The 20,463-nt window shown below is 39.3% G+C and overlaps 1 protein-coding gene across 2 annotated transcripts in view; it reads right to left on the bottom strand.

Annotated features, from left to right (window-relative positions):
- Positions 1-3,134: 3,134 nt before the first annotated feature.
- Positions 3,135-20,463, bottom strand: part of larp4b (La ribonucleoprotein 4B) — a 93,291-nt gene continuing 75,962 nt past the window's right edge. For both annotated transcript variants that reach the window (XM_073054848.1, XM_073054849.1), the window contains 3 exons: positions 15,481-15,614; positions 12,307-12,418; positions 3,135-6,528 (listed from right to left, as the gene is read on the bottom strand). In XM_073054848.1, coding sequence (XP_072910949.1) covers positions 6,235-6,528; positions 12,307-12,418; positions 15,481-15,614 — 540 coding nt within the window. In that variant the 3' untranslated portion in view covers positions 3,135-6,234. The remainder of the gene's footprint in view (positions 6,529-12,306; positions 12,419-15,480; positions 15,615-20,463) is intronic.

The following is a 20,463-nucleotide window of genomic DNA, read 5'->3' as shown; positions in this document are numbered from 1 at the left end:
GGCATTACGGAGTTCAATTCTAGTGCGTTTCTGTAAGGAGTCCCTGTACATCCTCAACATGGAGTGCACAGACTTCCTCCGAGTCCTCCAGTTTCCTCCCCACAATCCAAAGATATACCTGATGGTTAATTGGTCATTGTAGATTTCCCCCATGGTGGTTGTAATTTGGTGGGGCAGCGTGGCTCGAAGGCCAGGTCCTACTCCATGCTGCATCTCTAAATATAAACAAAAAGTCAGCATTAGCTTGAGGACATGATTACCCAATGCTAGGGCGCTTTGGAAGGGTATTCAGTTGCACTAAGCAGCCAAGTTTATAGGATTACTCGATAAAGAGATGGGCTACAAATACAATATTGATGATAAATCAAGTTTCTGGTTGCTTATAAGTGTAATTTGAACACTAACTACTGAAATAATTCCTTCCACAACAGGGTTCCTCCTGGACTTTCGACTGTGAGTTCCCAGTTGTCTCTGCATAGATTTTTTTCCTGGATTCTTTGAACCTCAATCAAAAGGCAGAACAGATGGTACAGCCAAAAGAGCTGCCACCTCGTGTCCAAAGACCTCCAACTCAATCTCTGTGGTGTTTGCACATTCTCCTTGTAGCTGTATGGGCTTCCTCTGGATTTCCCCAAATCCCAAAGATATGTTGGCCAGAAGGTTAACTGGCTGTGATAAATCACCTTTATTTTGTAGGTGTGGGTAGTTAGACTATGAGAGACATTGTTCACTTCCCACAAATAATTGCCAAAGCATGGAAATTTGTGCCAGCCACCAAGCACCCATTGTATTCTCTCCACATTTTCAACCACTCACTTGTACATCAGTGGTCGTTTACCATAACTAACTTACTAATCCAACATCTGTGGGATGTGGGAGCAAACTAGAATGCCTGTGTGGGGAACCCAACAGCAGTCACAGGGATAACATGCAAATTCCACAAAGCTGTCACTGGAAGTCAGGATTGAGCCCATATTGCTGGAGCTGAGAGGCAACAGCCCTACCAGTTGACTCCATCAACTATCCAAGTTACTTGGCTAACCAGTTACCCAAGTTTTGCAGATATCCAGAATTTGCCATCCAAGTTTGAAGTCATAAACCCTCAATGCATTTTAGAAAACACAATGGGATGCCAACGTGAAATGCAGTCATTTTCTAGTTAAGCAATCTTCTATGATTTAAAGATGACTTACAGCTGGCATATTGCTAGAATTAAAATGCTAACCCTTATGACAAGTCGATTTACATCTACATTATTAAAACTTGAAGATCCACTCTTAAATAAAAGAGACCCAAAGGTTGATGCGAATAAGTTTATAAAATCTTCACCCACTTATACTGACCATTTCTAGTCAGTGTTTGACAGTATGCAAGTGTACAAAAACAGTGTTTGTGCACTTTATTCAATTATTCCTGGGAACAAAAATCATGAGGTAGCCACAAGCCACAGCAACTTGTACTCTGCCTGGGCAGGTCAGCTCAGTGCATTTACACCCATTTCACCAATAGACAGACCTGTCAAGTTTAGCTCCAAAAATCCAGAGACCCAATTACAAAAAGATGCAGATTCCTAACTTGGTGCTAAAGTAATGTAACATTGTGCATGTGGACATACAAACGGCTGATCCTGCATATACACATGTTTATTTTTGAAACAGCCAACAAGCTTACTCAGAGGTCAATTCCTTGCCTTAGCAGCACATCAGGGTGAAAACCCTGCTTAGAAGTAGTTTTATTTACTAACTTGCACATCTAAATTTTGATTTACTTCACTGACTGCACAAGACAGGGTGACAACCAGGTCTTCTAATATTTAATGAAAAGTCAACTGAAGCAAAAAAAATTAAACTATGACCCATTGAATCTCTGCTTGGCTTAGAGCAGTAAGCTTGCTTCTCTCACTGAAAGCTCAATTTAGAAAACGTTCTTTTCCTACATCAGGTTTCAAGAAAATGGGAGAAAGATGGAGTTGTGACTGAAAACAATTAAGAGGATAGATTGAAGAATTTACTGGAGTGGCCTGCTTTGCTATGCTATGTAGTTGCTTCAAGTTTGGTTTTGTTTCTACAGAAGGGCTTCCATGATTCCTATGCAATCTTTTAATTAACCAATCTTACTGTTCAATTCAGCCAAGCCAGTTAAATCACAATTTAAAAGGACAAGTGGGCATTCATGAGGATTCCAAGATCAAGCTGTTATTAAATTCTCAAACACTTGTGTGACTAAAACCCTAGTGAGTTGGGTGGGAGGAGAAACATGAGTGAGCCCAATGTGGAAAGCACAACATATAGGCAAACCCATCAATTTTTATTTTCACAACAATGAGCCAAAAAAGAGAAACCCCCAATTCAAACATGATACAACGTTGCAAGGAACATGATTAAGTTATAATAAAACCAGACCTATCAATTTTTCTTGGGAACAAAATTCAATAATTAAGTGGAGGATGAAAGAGACCATTTTAGTCATACATTAAACATTTAATTATTTAGTACAACACATGTGCCAGTCTAAGCACACCATATTTAATTGGACCATTGAACAAAAATTCAACTCAATTCCAAGTTAGAAATATAGTCAAGCAAAACAGCATTCAAGAAACCGGTTTGAATTTGATATTTGGAAAAAGTATGCGATATATTGCCCATCATATTCTCCATATAATGAAATTGATAAACTTTCGCTAGAATAACTTCTCTCAATTTGCTGAAATGATTCTTATTTCAAACTTCAATCTTGAGATTCAAATGTTAATTAGCTAAAACACAAATTTACATGAATAGTCCAAAAGATGCCTTCAGTTTTGCTTTGTCCTAGGCTGCTTGAAGTAGTGGTCCAGATTTACCTTCCATCACCATTTGTTACTATGGCATAAGTCCCATTATTTAATACAGTCAATTTTAAAGCTTAAGAACTTTAGTGTGCATTTAATGCACACAACTCAGTGTTCTTTGGGTGCTAAATTACCACAGTCCATTTTGCTCTATGTAATGTAAACCTAAAGTAGCAGAAGTAACTAAAAATGCATGTCATTTTTACAACATCATATTTATATTATAAGATAGCATGAAATAGAATAGTTGCATTATAGAGATCAATACCATTCATATTGCAGAGAACACTAACACAGGAAATTGATTTTACAATTGCTAACTCAATTTATTTTCAGAAGCTACATTTTCAAATGAGACAGTTTTGCATTGTATGACACAAAGAAAAATTAAATTACCAATAGTTTACATGTAAGCTTGATTCCAGTTTGTATTGCAGCATTTTAAGACAAAACAAAAAACCCTCAATGCTTCCAATATTTATCCTCCAAAGCAGGTTCTGCCATTACCTCCCCTTCAATTGTCCACTGTTAGTGTAATTGGTTACAGTACACAAAATTGCAACAAGCTGAAGTAAATACAGCAACAGGCATCATCATGGCCATCTCCTGCATTTATAAACTGCACTACATGCAGACAGACAAAAGGGGTCATTATGATTGGCTGCAACAAATATTGTTAACAGCTCAGTGACATATCAATTGAACAGTACTATTGTGGCATTCACAATACATCATGTGGTATTGATATCTTCATCTAACTTTATTGAGGTGCAACACAAATTCATGTTGGTGGATTTACTAAGTTTTAGTGCTTTATCCACATGAGATTATCCTGCCTCGCTCACGTTTACACCTGTGTGTGTGAACACAGCAAGCCTCCATAACCGTGACAGATAATTCAATTTCAGCTGCTGTTATGAAAATAACAGTATCCACTACAACTGTCTAATCAGATATGATCAAACTCCATGCTCTGGTAACAGAAATCAAGTAATTGTGTGCCCTTTACTAAAAAAAAACAGCAAATAATTAATAGTGCACTCACACTTATAGCAGGATGCTGAACATCACAATAAAAATGTACCAGTTGGCTACAAGATAATGAATTGGTTGTGTTATTGAGCAGTTCTCACTGGATGCAGCCGTTGATCACCGTACTTTCAGCAGCCAAGCAAATTCACCCACAGTTGACTTTAACCCTACACAAATTGTCAAACTGCTGCACACACCGACCCCAGGGGAAAGAGCACGCTCAGCAAAAGAAAATGTAATGGCACAAATGTTTCAATTATTTTCTACCTCACGATTATATAAAATTTAAGTCCGTACATAATTTCAGCTTGTTTGGCGTGTGCATTTTTAAACTGTTACCTGAGATGTTAATGATTCAAAATAATGATGCAAATTACCAGGTCATTCTTTAGAACCTGCTCAATTAGTTTTTAGGGGAATGGGTGGAGGAAATTGAAAGGAAAGATAATTAAAAGGCCATTTACCTTACTGCTGATTTTCCCCAACTTCCCCTTTAGCAGTGAGCACAGGATCAGTTTAACACACCAGGAAAAAAAATCCAGACTACAACACTTAATTTTTGCTACATCCAGCTCAACAGCAACATTGAGGATATGCTAACAATATCAATATTTTATATCAGTTTTTAAAGGTACCTTTTATATGTTCTGATTATTTACAACTGTACAAGCAAAGCACACACTTCCAAGTGCACAAGTTTAATACAGTATTGACTATCTTTGCATTTACAGGGTTTTTAACAATCTGAAAAAAGGATCCCAACTTTTAAGATCTTTCATAAATTATATTACAAAAAAATGCTATTTACTGCTAGCTTGCACACATCTGATTTACCCAGTAAGACTAGTGACAGTAGATGTAACTGAGTAACCTTATCTTGCCCATTCCAACCCTCTGGGTCAGTTATAGCAACATCTAAATCTGTCTCGTACAAAAGTTAAGGCAAAGTCATTTTCAAGTTTAAAATGAAATTCAAGTTTCTCATTTTGACACTGGATGGAAATTAATTTATACCATGAAAAGAACACAGTTGTTGAAATAATAATAACCTTTATGGAATAACTTACCCATTTTCTCCTATGACTAGCAAATTTGTGCCTAGTGCTGTACTGCTCTCTTTGGAAGCAGTTAAGTTAGTCTGGATTACTATGACCACTAGCCATAGGAATTTAAAAAGCCAATACTCCTGTGTAGCAAAACAAGAAGCATCCACATATCACCTGCAATATTAGTAGAAGGCAGTAGACTCAGTGCACTCGTCCTTCAACATTATATTTTCTTTAAAAAAAAAACTCAGCAACTAATCTAATATTTTACACACAGCAGAGATGAATCGCTATTAGAAAAAAAACTGGCAAGACAAAAACATGAAAATTCTGGGGAATTCCACTCCAAACTTTAATTCTCACCCCATTTCAAGTACTCCGCAAGTACCAAATTAGAAAGATGCCAGTGTATTGACTGGGAGTTCAGTTTCTTTTTTTAAAAAAGCACTTGGAAAAAGAGCATTAAAAATAAACAAATGTCATCACCTATGTTAGAGCACAGAGGTACACAAACCAGTCTTTTGCAGTGATTCATAATCACTATGTGTTACACATTAGACAGTAGCCTACTCTTGTCCAAAGATCAACTGCCCGCTTAGTGCAAAAGTAAACTCAAGCGTCAAGAACAATGGAAACTCAGCCATAACAGAAAAGAAAAATTCAACAGCTTTTTATTCCCTGTTAAAATCTACCATCCAGGTTATTACTCCAATTAATTCCCACAAATGCCTAACTGGTTTGAGATTTTTTTTGTACTTCAAGCCACTAGCCTCTATGTAGAAACAAAAAAATATTTTTTTCTATGTCAGCACTCGCACACTGATCACATTCTGCACTAAATAGATTTGTGGAATAGAAAAACCACCTGCAACACTGCTTAACACCATGAAAGCAGACCCAACGTCTACTGCTCCCCATATTTTATCCCTGTATAATTACAGAAAACAAACCACACATAACATAAAAGACCACGTTCTGGCCCGCAGCATAATGTTCAAGCCAGTTTGCTGATCATGGTTCCATTCACTCCCCCTGCCTTCAATTAGTTAAAAAATTCTTTTCCCAATCTATTATTGAGCAAGAGATTAAATTACAGTAGACATTACACAATGTTTCACCAAATTTTGAAAAGTGGCACCCTAAGGCAAGTAGTATTACACTCTCACTCCCAATAAAAAAGTGCTTTTGTTGCCTTCAACCACTTTTCCAGCAACCCCATTATTTCAACAACCTCTGTGCTCTGATTGGGAGACCTGGGGAGGGGAGGGGGAATTACACTTGAACAGACCAGCCCCTTTAACCAATGCCACAATTTCTGCACCTTCAGTTGGGTGATTTTGGGGGAGTATGCTGCTCTTTATTTGTACGCTTGTTGATGCCCTGAGGGGGTGTTCTTCGACCCGATTGTCTTCGCTGCTCTCTGGGCTTTCCTGGGTTTGTTTTTCCAACAGGTAGGTCTTTGTGTTTAGACTCTTTATCAACTGGTTCTTCCGGAGCTTTTTTGTCATCTTTGTTGTTGACTGCAGTGTTGGGTTTCTGCTCCTTCTGTGGTTGTAGTGTTAAAGATTCTTTAGCACTTCTCTGGCATATCTCTGCGTAACTAGGCTTTCGAAGTTCCTGTTAAATTACAAAGAAATCAATTATCTCAAGAGCTTGCATTATTTATGGTGGTAATTTCTCACAGGGAAAACAAACATTTATTGATATTTATTTAGTAATAAATCACTGAGTGGGCCCTTCTGGCTCTTCCCCAGCAACTCCTGACAAATTTGATTAACCCTAACCTAAATATCACAGGACACTTTACCAATTAACATACCCGTAAGGTCGTTGGACAGCGGAAGGAAACTGGAGTACCTAGGGAAAATCCATGCAGCCCACGGAGAGGGTGTACAGACTTCCTCTAGAATGGCACCCAAACTGAACTCTGGAGCTGCTGTAATAGTGTCACGCTAACCATTACGATACCACGGTGCCATGTTTTGAACAACTTAAAACTCATGCGGAGAACTTGCAGTGATTCAGGACATTTTCTCATTTCAATTTCAGAGTAAATTAGAGCCGATTTGAACTGCAAAAGCTACTGTCATGCTTAATTTTATAATAGTTAGATCACAGAAATTTAAAAAATTCATGTTTATGAAGAAAATTAATCAAGACACCTATGGCTGTTTCATGTTGCATATCATGGAATCATTTATATTGAAAAATCAAATGGGGCCTTAATTTAAGGTCTTTCATCCAAAAGATGGTTTTTAATTTACAATTATAATTGCCAGAAATGAAACACCCACACCATGCTGAAATTTGAAGACATTATTTCCATTTTATTGATACAGCATTCCTTGCATTTGTGAACAAGAACGTGTGTTCAACTTAAAAAATTAGGTTGATCTTCTGACTTAACTCTAGGGAGAATATCACCTGAGAGCTATGCCAACATGAAAAGGATACTAACAAAAGTTAAATTTCTCTTCAAATCTCAACATGGTGTGCAAATTTTGTATGCTGCTAATGTCTTCCTGAATAAACACATTCCTAAACAAATCTGTAATGCACACATCCATTTCCTCAATTATGATTTACAAAGTAGCTGTTGGACGCTTAATATTTATTGCACAATCTTGTTCACTGATTCAATGACAAATCTCAAATTGCCCATTGCATTCAAAACATTCTGAATATTCCTTCATGGGACCTTTTATCAGAAACAGCATGATAACTCCCAATTCAGAACATGGGTTCAAACCACATCATAAATATCCAGTATGTCACTTAAGCTCCCCACCCCACCCTCAGAAACTAAGCTTAACCATGTCCATGATACTTGCCTACTTCTAATTCAGAATATACTACTTAAAACATGTCTGTCTAAATTGGGCAGTTTCGTAAAATGCTCAATTTAGACAAATGCTGGTGGAACTCAGCAGGCCAAGCAGCATCTATGGGAAATAGTACAGTTGACGTTACGGGCCAAGATGCAACAATTTAAATCTCTCTAACAGAGGAATAACAAGTTGCATTTCAATTTTGTGCTCTTAAAAAAAAATGTGCAGTTTTATTGACATGATCAATCATGACCATTAGGTCCCAATCATATCCATGTGCGCCAGAAGAGGTTATTTCAAACTGTCAGCATGTTTCAATAGCAATGTCAAATTTGCTTAGCTCTAGATGTCCGAGTGCAGCTTAATGTACCTCTGAGAAAAAGACTCTTCCGAGTACAAACCAATTTGAAAAAGAAATTTTACGACTTTTCCAAATCATTCTTTAAATTCATAAATTTCAAATATAATTCATTCAGGGCACCTCTTAAAAAGTGAATGATACTTTTGTATGGGATTCCAAAACAGGCTTGCCTTCCATTGATCCAGTGCCATATCGAAAATACGCAGGTAATTCAGGTGAAGTAGGATGGACTTGTGTTGCCTGAATTGACCGCAAGCTTCCTGCTGCTCATTACTTGAGTTCACATCCCACTCTGACCCATTAGGTCAGAGATGAGTCAGGGTGGGATATACCGTTGTAACGAAGTCCAATGCAAGCTGGAGAAACACCACCACCACCTAATCATTTGCCTGGGCATCTTGCAGCAGTTGAAGTAACTTGAATTCTGCCTTTATCAATCATCCATGTTAATAGTTGAGCCTGTTCTCTTTCTGCCTCCACCCTTATGGAAATGAAATACATTCCCAGCCTACAATCATCCTTCTCTGCATTTCAAACCCCTAAATTCTGTCTAAATTTTCAAGCTTCAACTGCTCCCATCCACTCATTGATCAGATGATCTCATGTAGTTTATCCACATTGTTTACTTCAGTACTGCCCAAGATACTCCCTCACCTCACTCCAGCAGATTAACAAGTTTCTTTTTTCTCTGCTCCAACCTGAAACGTTAACCTTTTTTTTTGCACAGATGTGGCCTGACCTAATGACCATTTCCAGCACTATTTTGTGCAGAAAAATGACGGAAGGAAGATTCACACCAGTTCACAGCTTGAAAGTTGGTGGAAATACCTACTATTGAAGAATATTACAGCAGTCACAGAAGTGGGCATTAGATGTGATTAAAACATGTCCAAGGCTCTAATTTATGGCAATTGCAAGACTTCACTGCACGCAGGTAGACCATGAAGGTTCATATTGTTTACAATAGGATTAACAGTCTATTTCACAATATAGGTGCCTTCTGTATTCATTGTAGGCACCTGAAGTACAAATCTGAGAGAAAGTTAGCTCACCAGGAGTACCATCTATACAATTCATCCCAAAATATAGTGCAAGCTCCCTCAGTACCAGTTTTAATGCTTATATTGCCATTTCCAAAGATGGATAAACTACACTTGCACTGTTCTATAATTTAATTCCTGAATTTTCTTGAGAGCTGTCAACAATCCATCATGGAAACAAGACTCCCCCTCCACTGTCTCTTCAGAACCTCTCACTGCCTCAGAAAAGCAGCCAGTATATTCAAAGATTCCTCCCACCCCTGACATTCTCTTCTCCCCCCCCTTCCCATTGGAAAGATACAACAGCTTGAAAACACAGCACCAGGGACAGCTTCTACCCCATTGTTATGATTCTTGAATAGATCTTTCTTCTCTATGCCAAAGATGAACTCTTGACCTCAATCTACCTCATGTCTCTTACACCTATTGCCCACCTGCACTGCACTTCCTCTAACTGTAACATTACGCTCTGTTACTGCTTGCCCCTTTTACCTCCCCACCATTGAGCACATCTACATGAAACATTGTTGTGGAAGAGTAGTGCAATTCATTATGGACACCACCACCCAGGAGATGCTCTTCTTGTTGTTGCCATCAGGAAGGTGTACAGGAGTCTCAAGATTCTGTCAGGTTCAGGAACAGTTATTACCTCTCAACAATCAAGCTCTTAAGCCAAAGGGGATAACTTCACTTGCTCCAACAACCTTTGGACTCAGTTTCAAGGACTCCATCTCATGTTCTCAATATTTATTACTATTTTATTTATTTTTGTATTTGCACAGCTTATTGTCTTTCGCACGCTGGTTGAATGCCCAAGTTCGTGTGGTATTTCACTGATTCTAATGCAGATTTATTTGGTATGCCTACAAGAAAATAAATCTCACGGTTGCATATGGTGACGTATGTACTTTAAGCTTTACCTTTGAAAATAACTATATGGGTGACTTGCCCATATAGGCAGAGACAGATGGGCTGAAGGGCTGTAATCAGGAAGATAGCACTCATTGAAAGATTGCTTTAATTTTAAAATTTCCAAATATCAAGTTAAACCTCCACAGTATTGTTTATAATGCAAGGTTTTCAAAGTCTTAAGCAAAATCCTGTCAAAACCATTAAGGAAACGTGGGGCAATTCTGATTACATTTTGCATTGCCATTTTTGTGCTGGAGTCAGAACTGTGTAATGCATGCAGTCTATTGACTGCATGACCTCAGGGGTCTGTGTTGGGACTGCTTCTTTTTATGTTGCATATCAATGATTTAGATGATGGAATAGATCGCTTTACTGCCAAGTTTTCAGATGATACAAAGATTGGTGGAGGGACAGATAGTGTTGAGGAACCAGGAAGGCTGAAGAAGGACTTAGATTAGGAGAATGGACAAGAAAGTGGCAAATGAAATACAATGTTGGAAAATGCATGGTCATGCACTTTGGTAGTAGAAATAAATGTGCAGACTATTTTCTACAAGGGGAGAAAATTCAAAAATCTAAGATGCAAAGCAACTTGGGAGTCCTTGTGCAGAACACCCCAAAGGTTATCTTGCAGGTGGAGTCGGCGGTGAGGAAGGCAAATGCCATGTTCACATTCATTTCAAGAGGTCTAGTATACTAGAGCAGAGATGTTATGTTGAGGCTTTGTAACTCACTGGTGAGGCCTCACCTTGAATGCTGGAAACAGTTTTGGGCTCCTCATCTAAGAAAGGATGTGCTGGTATTGGAAGTTCACAAGGATGATTCCGGGAATGAAAGGGTTATCATACAAGGAATGTTTGATGGCTCTGGGTCTGTATTCGCTGGAATTCAGAAGGATGGGGGGGGGGGGGGGGGGGAGGATTTTATTGAAACCTTTCGTAAGTTGAAAGGCCTAGAAAGAGTAGATTTGGAAAGGATGTTTCCTATGGTGGGGGAAATCAAGGACAAGAGGGTGCAGCCTCAGGATAGAGAGGTGTTCATTTAAAACAGATGTTGAGAAATTTCTTTAGCCAGAGGGTGGTGAATTCACCAGCTCCTCTCAGACAGCTGGGTGTACTTATGGCAGAACTTGATAGTTTCTTGATTGGACACAGCAACAAAGGTTACAGGGGTGAGGGGGGAGAAAGGATCAGCCATGATTGAATGGCAGAGCAGACTCGAATGGGTCAAATGGCCTAATTCTGCTCCTATATCTTATGGTTTCAATAAGACTATCAGAATGCTATGCTTCATTTTGCCAATGTACAATCATTCCTAATATTAGAAACACCTCAGAACAGAATAAATTGCAAATTTTTAAGAATGTACGCAATCATAATTGATTGAAAACGGACGTGGGAGCACGGAGGAACATCGGGAAATCTCCAGGAAGACCTTCTTCGTTGCTGCTGCTGCTGTGAGGTCCGGGACTCTGCTGGGAAGAACAGGCCCACAGTCCTTGGGGTCGCGTTGCCAATGGCCGTTCGTGGGGCCGTCTTAATACGCTCAGCAGAGGATGGTGCTCGGAGAAGCTGTGTTGGAGGGGATGGTCGTCGGCTTGGAGGTTCAACGGACTCGGAGTCCGCTGTGGTCAGGTCGCTTTCGGTGTGTGCTGCGTCTGCAAGGCTGGGCTTGACGGAGCTTTCATTGTATGCTGTGTCTGCGAGGCTGAGACGGGCGGCGCCATGGAAGTCCATAGCGGGGTATTCCCTTCTGCTGCCGGTGTGGGATGGAGAGTCTGTCAGGACCCTGGGGACTTGTGGAAACTGTGTGGTGATTTCTTTTGAACTTATAGTCCTTTAACATCTTTGGACTATTTTTACTGTGCCCATGGTCTGTTTTTTTGTAATCAATTATGCTATTGTTTGCACTGTTGTAACTATGTGGTTTTGTGCAGGTCTTGTAGCTTTAGTTTTTGGTCTTGTTTTGTCTGGTGGATTTGGAGCTCCTTTCTGGGGAATGCGCTAAGATGGTAGCGCGATACTAATACGCAGCAGCCTCTCCGGACTCTGGATTGGGGATTGCCAAACGTTATGTGGATTTTCTGGTGTAGTCTGTTTTGTCATATGCTTTTGTGATATCATTCTGAAGGAACGTTGTCTCATTTTTTAACTGCATTGCATTTGTGGTTTCTAAATGACAAACTGAAACTGAATCTGAATCCTAGAATGTACAATGATGCAAAATATTAACTTCCTTTTTCTGGGACACTTACTGTGGCTGCACCATTGACTTGTACTGATTTACTTGCAGTGGAAAGAGGTGTGGTCAGTCTTTCTAATGGAGTCTGTGTCTCTCTCTGCTTGGTTTCTTGATTCTTCATTTCACTACAAAAACAAATAACACATTTTAGTTTCAATAATAACCACAAATGCTTTCCCTATCGAAACTACTGCAGCTCATGCAGGCCAAAATCTGACCACTGCAGAATACAAAACAAAACCATTTCTTGATTCAATAAAGAATGATGCATGAGGTAGGCAAGACACTAATCAAGCTACTAAAGACAGCCATGAGTAATGCAACTGTGTCTGCATGAAGTTTTAGATTAAAGTCCACTCAATGATTAACAAAAAGTAATCTAATCTCCAGCACAGTACTGCTCGAACTACTGAAATTCAGTTGAAACATTACACTATGTTCCTGCCTGATAGGTCAGTGTTTTTCACTGCAGGGTCTGTGAGCCAGTAACAACTCTGATCAACTCTAAACGCTGCCCTGCACCATTGTATTTCAAACGTTGAGAGGGAACAAGGAAACAGTGCCGCAGCCAAAATGTGGAACTGGAGACCAGAACATAGTTAGGGATTTGGGCAGATGATCTATAACCTTACAAACAGACAAAGTATAAATGGAGCAAATGGCATGTTTGAAGGGAATTGCAATTTATGATGGGTGATTTTAACATGACTAATAAAATTGGCAAGGGTGGTGTGGTAGGTAAATTTATGATCATATTACAGGACCTGCAAGGAATATTTTAGAGAAATGTTAATAGGTCTTGTAGGGTGTAGTGATCACAACATTCTAAAATTCCAGATACTATATGAGGAAGAATATCTCTGGTCCGTTATTAGTGGCCTGAATTTAAATCAAGGTAATAATAAAGTTATGAAGAGTTGTCTCCAGTGAACTGAGAAAATAGGTTAAAGATAGTTTAGTATCTGGACAATGGCAGATACGTAAGCAGCTATTTCATGCTCAGCTGCAACTAAGCCACTATAATTGGGATAAAAAATTACCAAAAGACCAGGAACTATTAAACCAATAACAAAAATGATGCATACAAAGTGACAAAAGTTCTTGCAAGGAAGGGAATGTTCAGGGATCAGAGTGCAGGGAGTTGATACGGAAGAGAGAAATATCAAGCAGGAGCTTTCATTTATACTGTATATAAAAATACTTCTCTACCATTTGATTCCTAAATGGACATTGAACCCTTGGACACCACCTCACTGTTTTAGTATATATTATTTCCATTCTTTGCAAGATTTTTAATCTATTCAATATATGTATACTGGAATTGATTTACTTATTATTTTGTTTTTTCCTTCTATATTATGTATTGCATTGAACTACTGCTGCTAAGTAAACAAATTTCACAACACATGCCCGTGATAATAAACCTGATTCTGATTCAAATAAGCTGGCTAATTTGAACAATATCATCTGCTCAATGAAAAATTTAAACTTCATATATTGCTCTACAAACTTATGAATAACCAATCTTACATCACCTCACCTTCCATGATCTTGTATGTGTTTTATAGCATTTGAAATTCATTTCTGCATTTTTGAAGTGTAGGAAAGCAACCATAAAGTAATGAGCAGATGTTCTTCCCTGTGTCCCCCACTACAGCGGTTTATCAAAGAATAAATATTAGACAGGCCAATAGGGATAACAACACACACAAAATGCTGGTGGAACACAGCAAACACAGCAGGCCAGGCAGCATCTATAGGAAGAAGCGCTGTTGACGTTTTGGGCCAAGAGCCTTCGTCAGGACTAACTGAAAGGAAAGATAATAAGAGATTTGAAAGTAGGAGGGGGAGGGGGAAATTCAAAATGATAGGAGAAGACCGGAGGGGGTGGGATGAAGCTGAGAGCACCAGAGGGAGATGGAGAACAGGCAGAGTGATGGGCAGAGAGAGAGAGAGAAAAAAGAGGGGGGAAGAAGCTAAATATAACAGGGATGGGGTAAGAAGGGGAGGAGGGGCATTAACGGAAGTTAGAGAAATCAATGTTCATGCCATCAGGTTGGAGGCTACCCAGCCGGTGGTGCTGCTCCTCCAACCTGAGTGTGACTTCATCTTGACAGTAGAGGCAGCCATGGATAGACATATCAGAATGGGAATGGGAATGGGACGTGGAATTAAAATGTCTGGCCACTGGGAGATCCTGCTTTCTCTGGCGGACAGAGCGTAGGTGTTCAGCGAAACGTTCTCTCAGTCTCTCAGGGGATAACTCTGCTTTTCTTCAGAACCAGGGATCTTACATCCAGGTGGGAAAGAGACAGTCTTCACTTGTCTCATCTAAAAGGCATAAAGTACGTCCAGCAGTGATTTATTCCCTCAGTGCTTCCACTGACAGCCGGCTGAAATTGTTATGCTGTTCCCTGGAGTGTGACTTAACTCTCAGCTACCTGCCTCCAGTCATAGTTAGGAGGGATTTTACAATTAAATTAAGAATGATAGAATGGTGGCTAGATACACAACTAAGCAGAACTGCTTAGTATCGTGAAGAGTTAAAAGCATTATCTAAGCAGATAAACCTGATATTCACACATTAACAAGGCATGTTATCCAGAACTGTTTTCTCCAGCTGAGAAAATAACAAAGTTGAATTCTCAGCTTTATGATGGAGTAGATACCAAGAGAATGAATCATTAGGAAGATCCATAAAAACATGATGCATATTTGATTAACTAATTTCTCTCTTTCAACACCAAGTCCAATACACAGCTTACATATTACAGTTTTCCAAACACCGGAATAAAATGGAGATGTACAGGTATTTCTGGACTTTTTAAGCATTAACCTCATTCTGTACAGACTTTAGGTGACAGTACAACTTTGAGAATTAATGGTCCACAGAAAAATTCAAGTAGCTAGCACATTAGGTCATATTGTGAGCAAAGACATCAATTAGCATCTTTCAGAAGGAAGAACTATGTAGGTTACTAAAATACAGCATTCAATGTTATGATGCCCAACCAATTTCTTTCACGTGTATCAAATTCTACAAGAGATACCAACACATTTCCAATAATTTCTGTTAGTGTAGCTCTTTTTGATTATGCTCAAGTGTATTTAACCGTCCATAAAGGTATATGAACAATATTTGCTTCGAGAATGATCAGTACTACTTCAGAGGAATTAAATAACTTACTGAATTTCTGGAGAATGAGGTGGTGAAGGGGAGGCCTTTGAACTCACTGGCGGTGCAGCTGGAGATATGGATGGTAACGTCTCCCTAGGTATTCCCGAAGGAATAGTGTTGGTACTTGCATCAACATTTATACTCTTTAAAAAGACAGAAAATCTCAGTTAGGCACAAAATAGCTGTTGCAGGAAGTAGGAGACTACTTCCTGTAGTTAAACAGCAACAGTCAAGCAACTATGCAACTCATCTTTCTGCTGGCAACTAAAATACTGAGCACAATTATTTTTGAATATGAACAATCACAAGCCCATTGTTTCATGTAATGTTGTTTGAGGAATAAATATTAGGCAGACCTCAAGAGCACTTCCTTTATTTCCCTCAACCGCAAAAAAGTAGACAGCAACTTATTTTAGTATCTCATGGACTTCGATAGTGTAGCTTCTCTTAATATTCTTAAAGCTTTCAGTTTCCTACAGAACTGTTTCTAAAAAACTGCTATTTTACTTTCCATTCCTGCCCCATCTTCTCGTCATATTCTAAATGTGCCCCATACAACATTGTTTTCTGCAATACCAAACCTTCCCCTTGCTCTGATTACATAATGACAGATAATTGCTTAGCTACAATTCAGCTCAGTATTTTTGACATTGACCATCTTTAAAACTTTCTCAATGTGTTTAAATAATGTAATAACATTTATTCTCAGACTGGAATAAAATGTGGGGGGAAAAAACTGACTGCAAAATGTGGTTTTCCTGCATTCAATGCTGGCAGTGACAGGCACACAACTTTTGACACAACAGAACTGCACTATGACTTGCAATAAACCTCTGTTCCTTTATCCCATTGCACATGGGTCAAAATGGCACCAGCTACTAACGGTGACATTTTGCAGACAGCTCACAAAACTACGAGATACTCTAATAAATATACTTTTTCTTAACTGTGATCACTGCAAGTCCACAAGACCTAGGAGTAGAATTAAGCCATTTGGCCCATCAAGTCTGCTCTACCATTCAATCATGGCAGATCCTTTTGTAATTGAATGGACTAAACAACCTGGCCAGTTTGAAATCTCCTGGGGAATTCTGTGAACTAGACTGAGTGCAAGCACAGCCGAGGTGGCCAATGCTGGGGGTTGACACAGCTTCACAGCCTGATAGTTACTTGGTGCCAATTAAAACAAAGAAATTAAAATTGTCAAGGCTGACAGCAGAAAAGACAAAAGCGCTCAGTGCCGCAAGCCTGTGTTTGACCGGTCTCTTTTCTCTCTACTACTGTTGCAGAAGTTGTGGAACCCACACTGCTAGGTTTGGGAGCACATGTTGCCCTGCAGCTGTGGACTCAATTTCGGGGACACTGCAGTTCATGTTCCATGTTTTTGCTTACTTTTTTTAAATTTACAATGACCAATTTGATCAAGGAATCAAGGCCAAGGGTATAGGGCAAATCAGTGTTCAGCTCACAATTCTGTGAGGTTTACTTATTTCAGTGCTGAACTGACTGTGGTTGTGGCCTGCAACCATCAGCACTCGCCTTAGCACCCAGAATGCATCCAGGAAATTTGAACAATGTGTTGGCGGCCCTATTAGAGGGAGAATAACACTCAAGGAAATGAAGCTAGGCAATTGATTCATCAGTGGGGGAGCACTTTAGGACCAATGACCAACTTTTAGGTTTAGAATGGATATACAAAATTGTCTTTATGGTGGAGTTATTGGGCAAGGATAATTTTCATAGCATTAGACAGGAACTTGCAAAAGCTGATTGGGAGAAGCTGTTTGCAGGTAAAGGAATACTTGCTTTTTAAAAGTGTCACAGGGAAGTTCAGTTTATGTTTCTGTCAGAGTGAATGGCAAAGCTGACAGGATTAGGGAACGCAGATTCACAAGGAATATTGGGGCTCTGGTCAGGAAAAAGGAAGCAAATGTCAGGTGTAAGCAACTGTGATCCAATGAATATCTCAAGTACAAAACATGCAGGAGTGCACTTGAGGATGAAAGGCAAAAGGAAGATGCCAGATAACTAATTTGCCAGAGATCAAGGGGAAAACCAAGAGATTATTGAGAGTAAGAAGGGTAGCTAGGGACCACAGAGCTCATAAGGATCAATAGACAATAGAATATAGACAATAGGTGCAGTAGGCCATTCAGCCCTTCGAGCCAGCACCGCCATTCATAGTGATCATGGCTGATCTTCCACAATCAGTACCCCGTTCCTGCCTTCTCCCCATATCCCTCGACTTCGCCATCTTTAAAAGCTCTAACTCTTTCTTGAAAGCATCCAGAGAAATGGCCTCCACTGCCTTCTGAGGCAGAGCTTTCCACAGATCAAATTGACCATCTATATGAAAAGCCATGGGAGACAGGCAAGGCCTTAAATGAATAGTTGTCTGTATTTACCGTAACAGTTAGAGAAGCTGGGGAATTCAAGGAAGAGAACAGCAATGTCTTAGAACACCTTCACATTATAAGAGGTGTTTGTGGTCTTAACATGGAGGAATTTAAGGTGGGGGTTTATATGGGAGGCAGGGTTTGAGGATCGGCACAACACTGTGGGCCATAGGGCCTGTACTGTGCTACACTGTTCTATGTTCTATTTAATGCACAAAGGTGGATAAATTCCTGGGGACTGACCAAAGGTATCCTGGGACATTCTGGGGTTCTGGCAAAGATTTTGTATCACTACTACCAATGATATTTGATGATCATTAGAAAACTGGAGGGAGGCTAATATTGTGCCCTTATTCATGAAGGGCTGCAAGGACAAGTCAGACAATTAAAGGTCAGTCAGCCTTACAGCAGTGATGGGAAAGTTAACACAGGGGGCAACTGAGAGACAGGATCCACCTAAGTTTGGAAAGTCAGGGTCTGATTAAGGATCAGCATGGCTTCAGATTTTTTTTTGCTAAGGGTGCCCAGAAGATTGATAAAGGCAGGACAGTAGACATTATTTACATAGACTGCAGCAATGCCTTTGACATAGAAGCTGGTCTGGAAGGGGAGATCACATGGTATCTAGGATGAACTAGCTAACTGGATACAATACTGGCTTGGTGGTTAGAGTTAAAGGTTTATAGAGGAAAGCTGTTTATCTCAGACTGGAGGCCTGTGACCAGCATTGTGCAACAAGGATCAGTGCTGGGTCCATTGTTGCTCATCATCCATATTCATGATTTGGATAAGAATGAAATTTGTATGGTTAACAAGTTAGTGTGTGAACCAAAATATTAATACTGAACAAGGAAAGTCATCTAAAATTAAATGTCTCTAAAACAAACTGGGAAATTGGATGAACTAATGGCACAAGAAATTTAACTGATAAATGAAGGGTTGCATTTGAAGTAAAATTACAGCAGGATTCTTACACTAAAATACAGGGTCCTGGAATGTGAGGTAGAACAGACAGACCTAGAGTAAAAGCACATTTTTTTTTGAAAGTGACGACAAAGATAGAGAATAATTAAGGCATTTGGAATCATTCCCTTCATCCATCAGGGCACTGAATACAAAAGTTAGGACGTCCTGTTACAACTGTACAAAGACATTGGCAAGATCACCATTGGATTATTGTGTACAATTCTGGTCACTTATCTACAGAGCAGATGTAAGTAAGCTGAAGATTCTAGTAAAGATTGAAAGATGTTACCAGAACGGGATAGATTGATTTTGAGGGGATACCGGATAGACTGCGGCTTTTCTCCCTGAAGTGCAAGAGGCAATGTAGTGACTATAGAGGTATGGAGGTTCAAGATGGGTACAAACTAAATGGTCTGTCTCTCAACATAGAGGTGTATTCAACTAGCTGCAAGGTGAGAGGGGAAAATTTTTAAAAAGGGACCCAAGGGGTCAACCTGTTCAAACATGGGGCAGAGCTGCCTGACAAAGTATATGGACAATTGCACGGTTAAAAAAAAATATTTGGACAAGTACATGTATAGGAAAAAGTTTAGAGGGACACAAGCTAAAAATAGACAATTGAGACCAATTCAGGTAGACAACTTGGTCAGCAAGGCCGAGTAAAGATGAAGTGTCTGTTTCCAAGCTGTATAGCTAATAATAGCAAAGATGCATCAATAATGGTGCAAATTCTTAAAACTAATTTTAGACTGGAATATAAACTTAAGTGATGATCTTTCTAGAGTCCATTTATAAAGGAAAAAATACTACTCGCAGAACTTCAATTAATTGTTCTACTATGTCTACAGCCACTTAGAGGCACTAGTCTGCAAAGCATTGGGCTCTGGCAACATGTCTACCTTTATATCCATTAGTTTTTCACCTTTAAATTATTCTCACCCATTTCAAACTGATCCACTTTTGTCATGTCTTCCACCATGAATACTAATTCAAGGTATTGGCTTAAATTATCGACCATTTCTTCGTTTCCTGCTCTTAATTCCCCAGTGTCACTCTTTGGGAGTGACATTTACTCTCACTCCCTTCTTCATTTTTCTACATACAGAAACATTCGCTGTTTTTTTCCCCACTATTAATTGCCAATCCAGACTCAATTTTCTCCCTTCAAGTTTTGAAATCCCTTACAGCTTGTTCCTGAAAAATTCCTAAATTAGAGTCCCTCTTTCTGATTGGGATAAATTTCGGCTGAGCGCTGGGACATCGCTGCCATAGTACCAGCCGCTGTTTGTTAATTGACCTTTGCTTTGGGCTATTTTCCCAAGCCATTTTAAACTTTATGCTTCCTTCATACCTTTATAATGTCTTAGAACACTGGTTTCAGACCAGATATATTCATCCTGATGCTACTTTTGGAATTTTACCAATCTGTGATCACTATTCCCTATAGCCATCCTTATTGTAAGGAGTCTTGTAAATTCCACTTACTACATGAATAACTAAAATAGCTTAGTCCCAGGTAACTTCCACAATGTATGGCTCTAAGAATTGTACGATTAGTCAAATATACATGCAGACTAACATCAGCCTTGATTAATTAGAATTCCTGCCTTTGATAGTTCCCAATTTATGC

This window comes from Hemitrygon akajei, chromosome 8, assembly GCF_048418815.1.
Source record: "Hemitrygon akajei chromosome 8, sHemAka1.3, whole genome shotgun sequence".
Taxonomy (NCBI): Eukaryota; Metazoa; Chordata; class Chondrichthyes; order Myliobatiformes; family Dasyatidae; genus Hemitrygon; species Hemitrygon akajei.
This window is presented reverse-complemented; position numbering and strand designations above follow the sequence as displayed.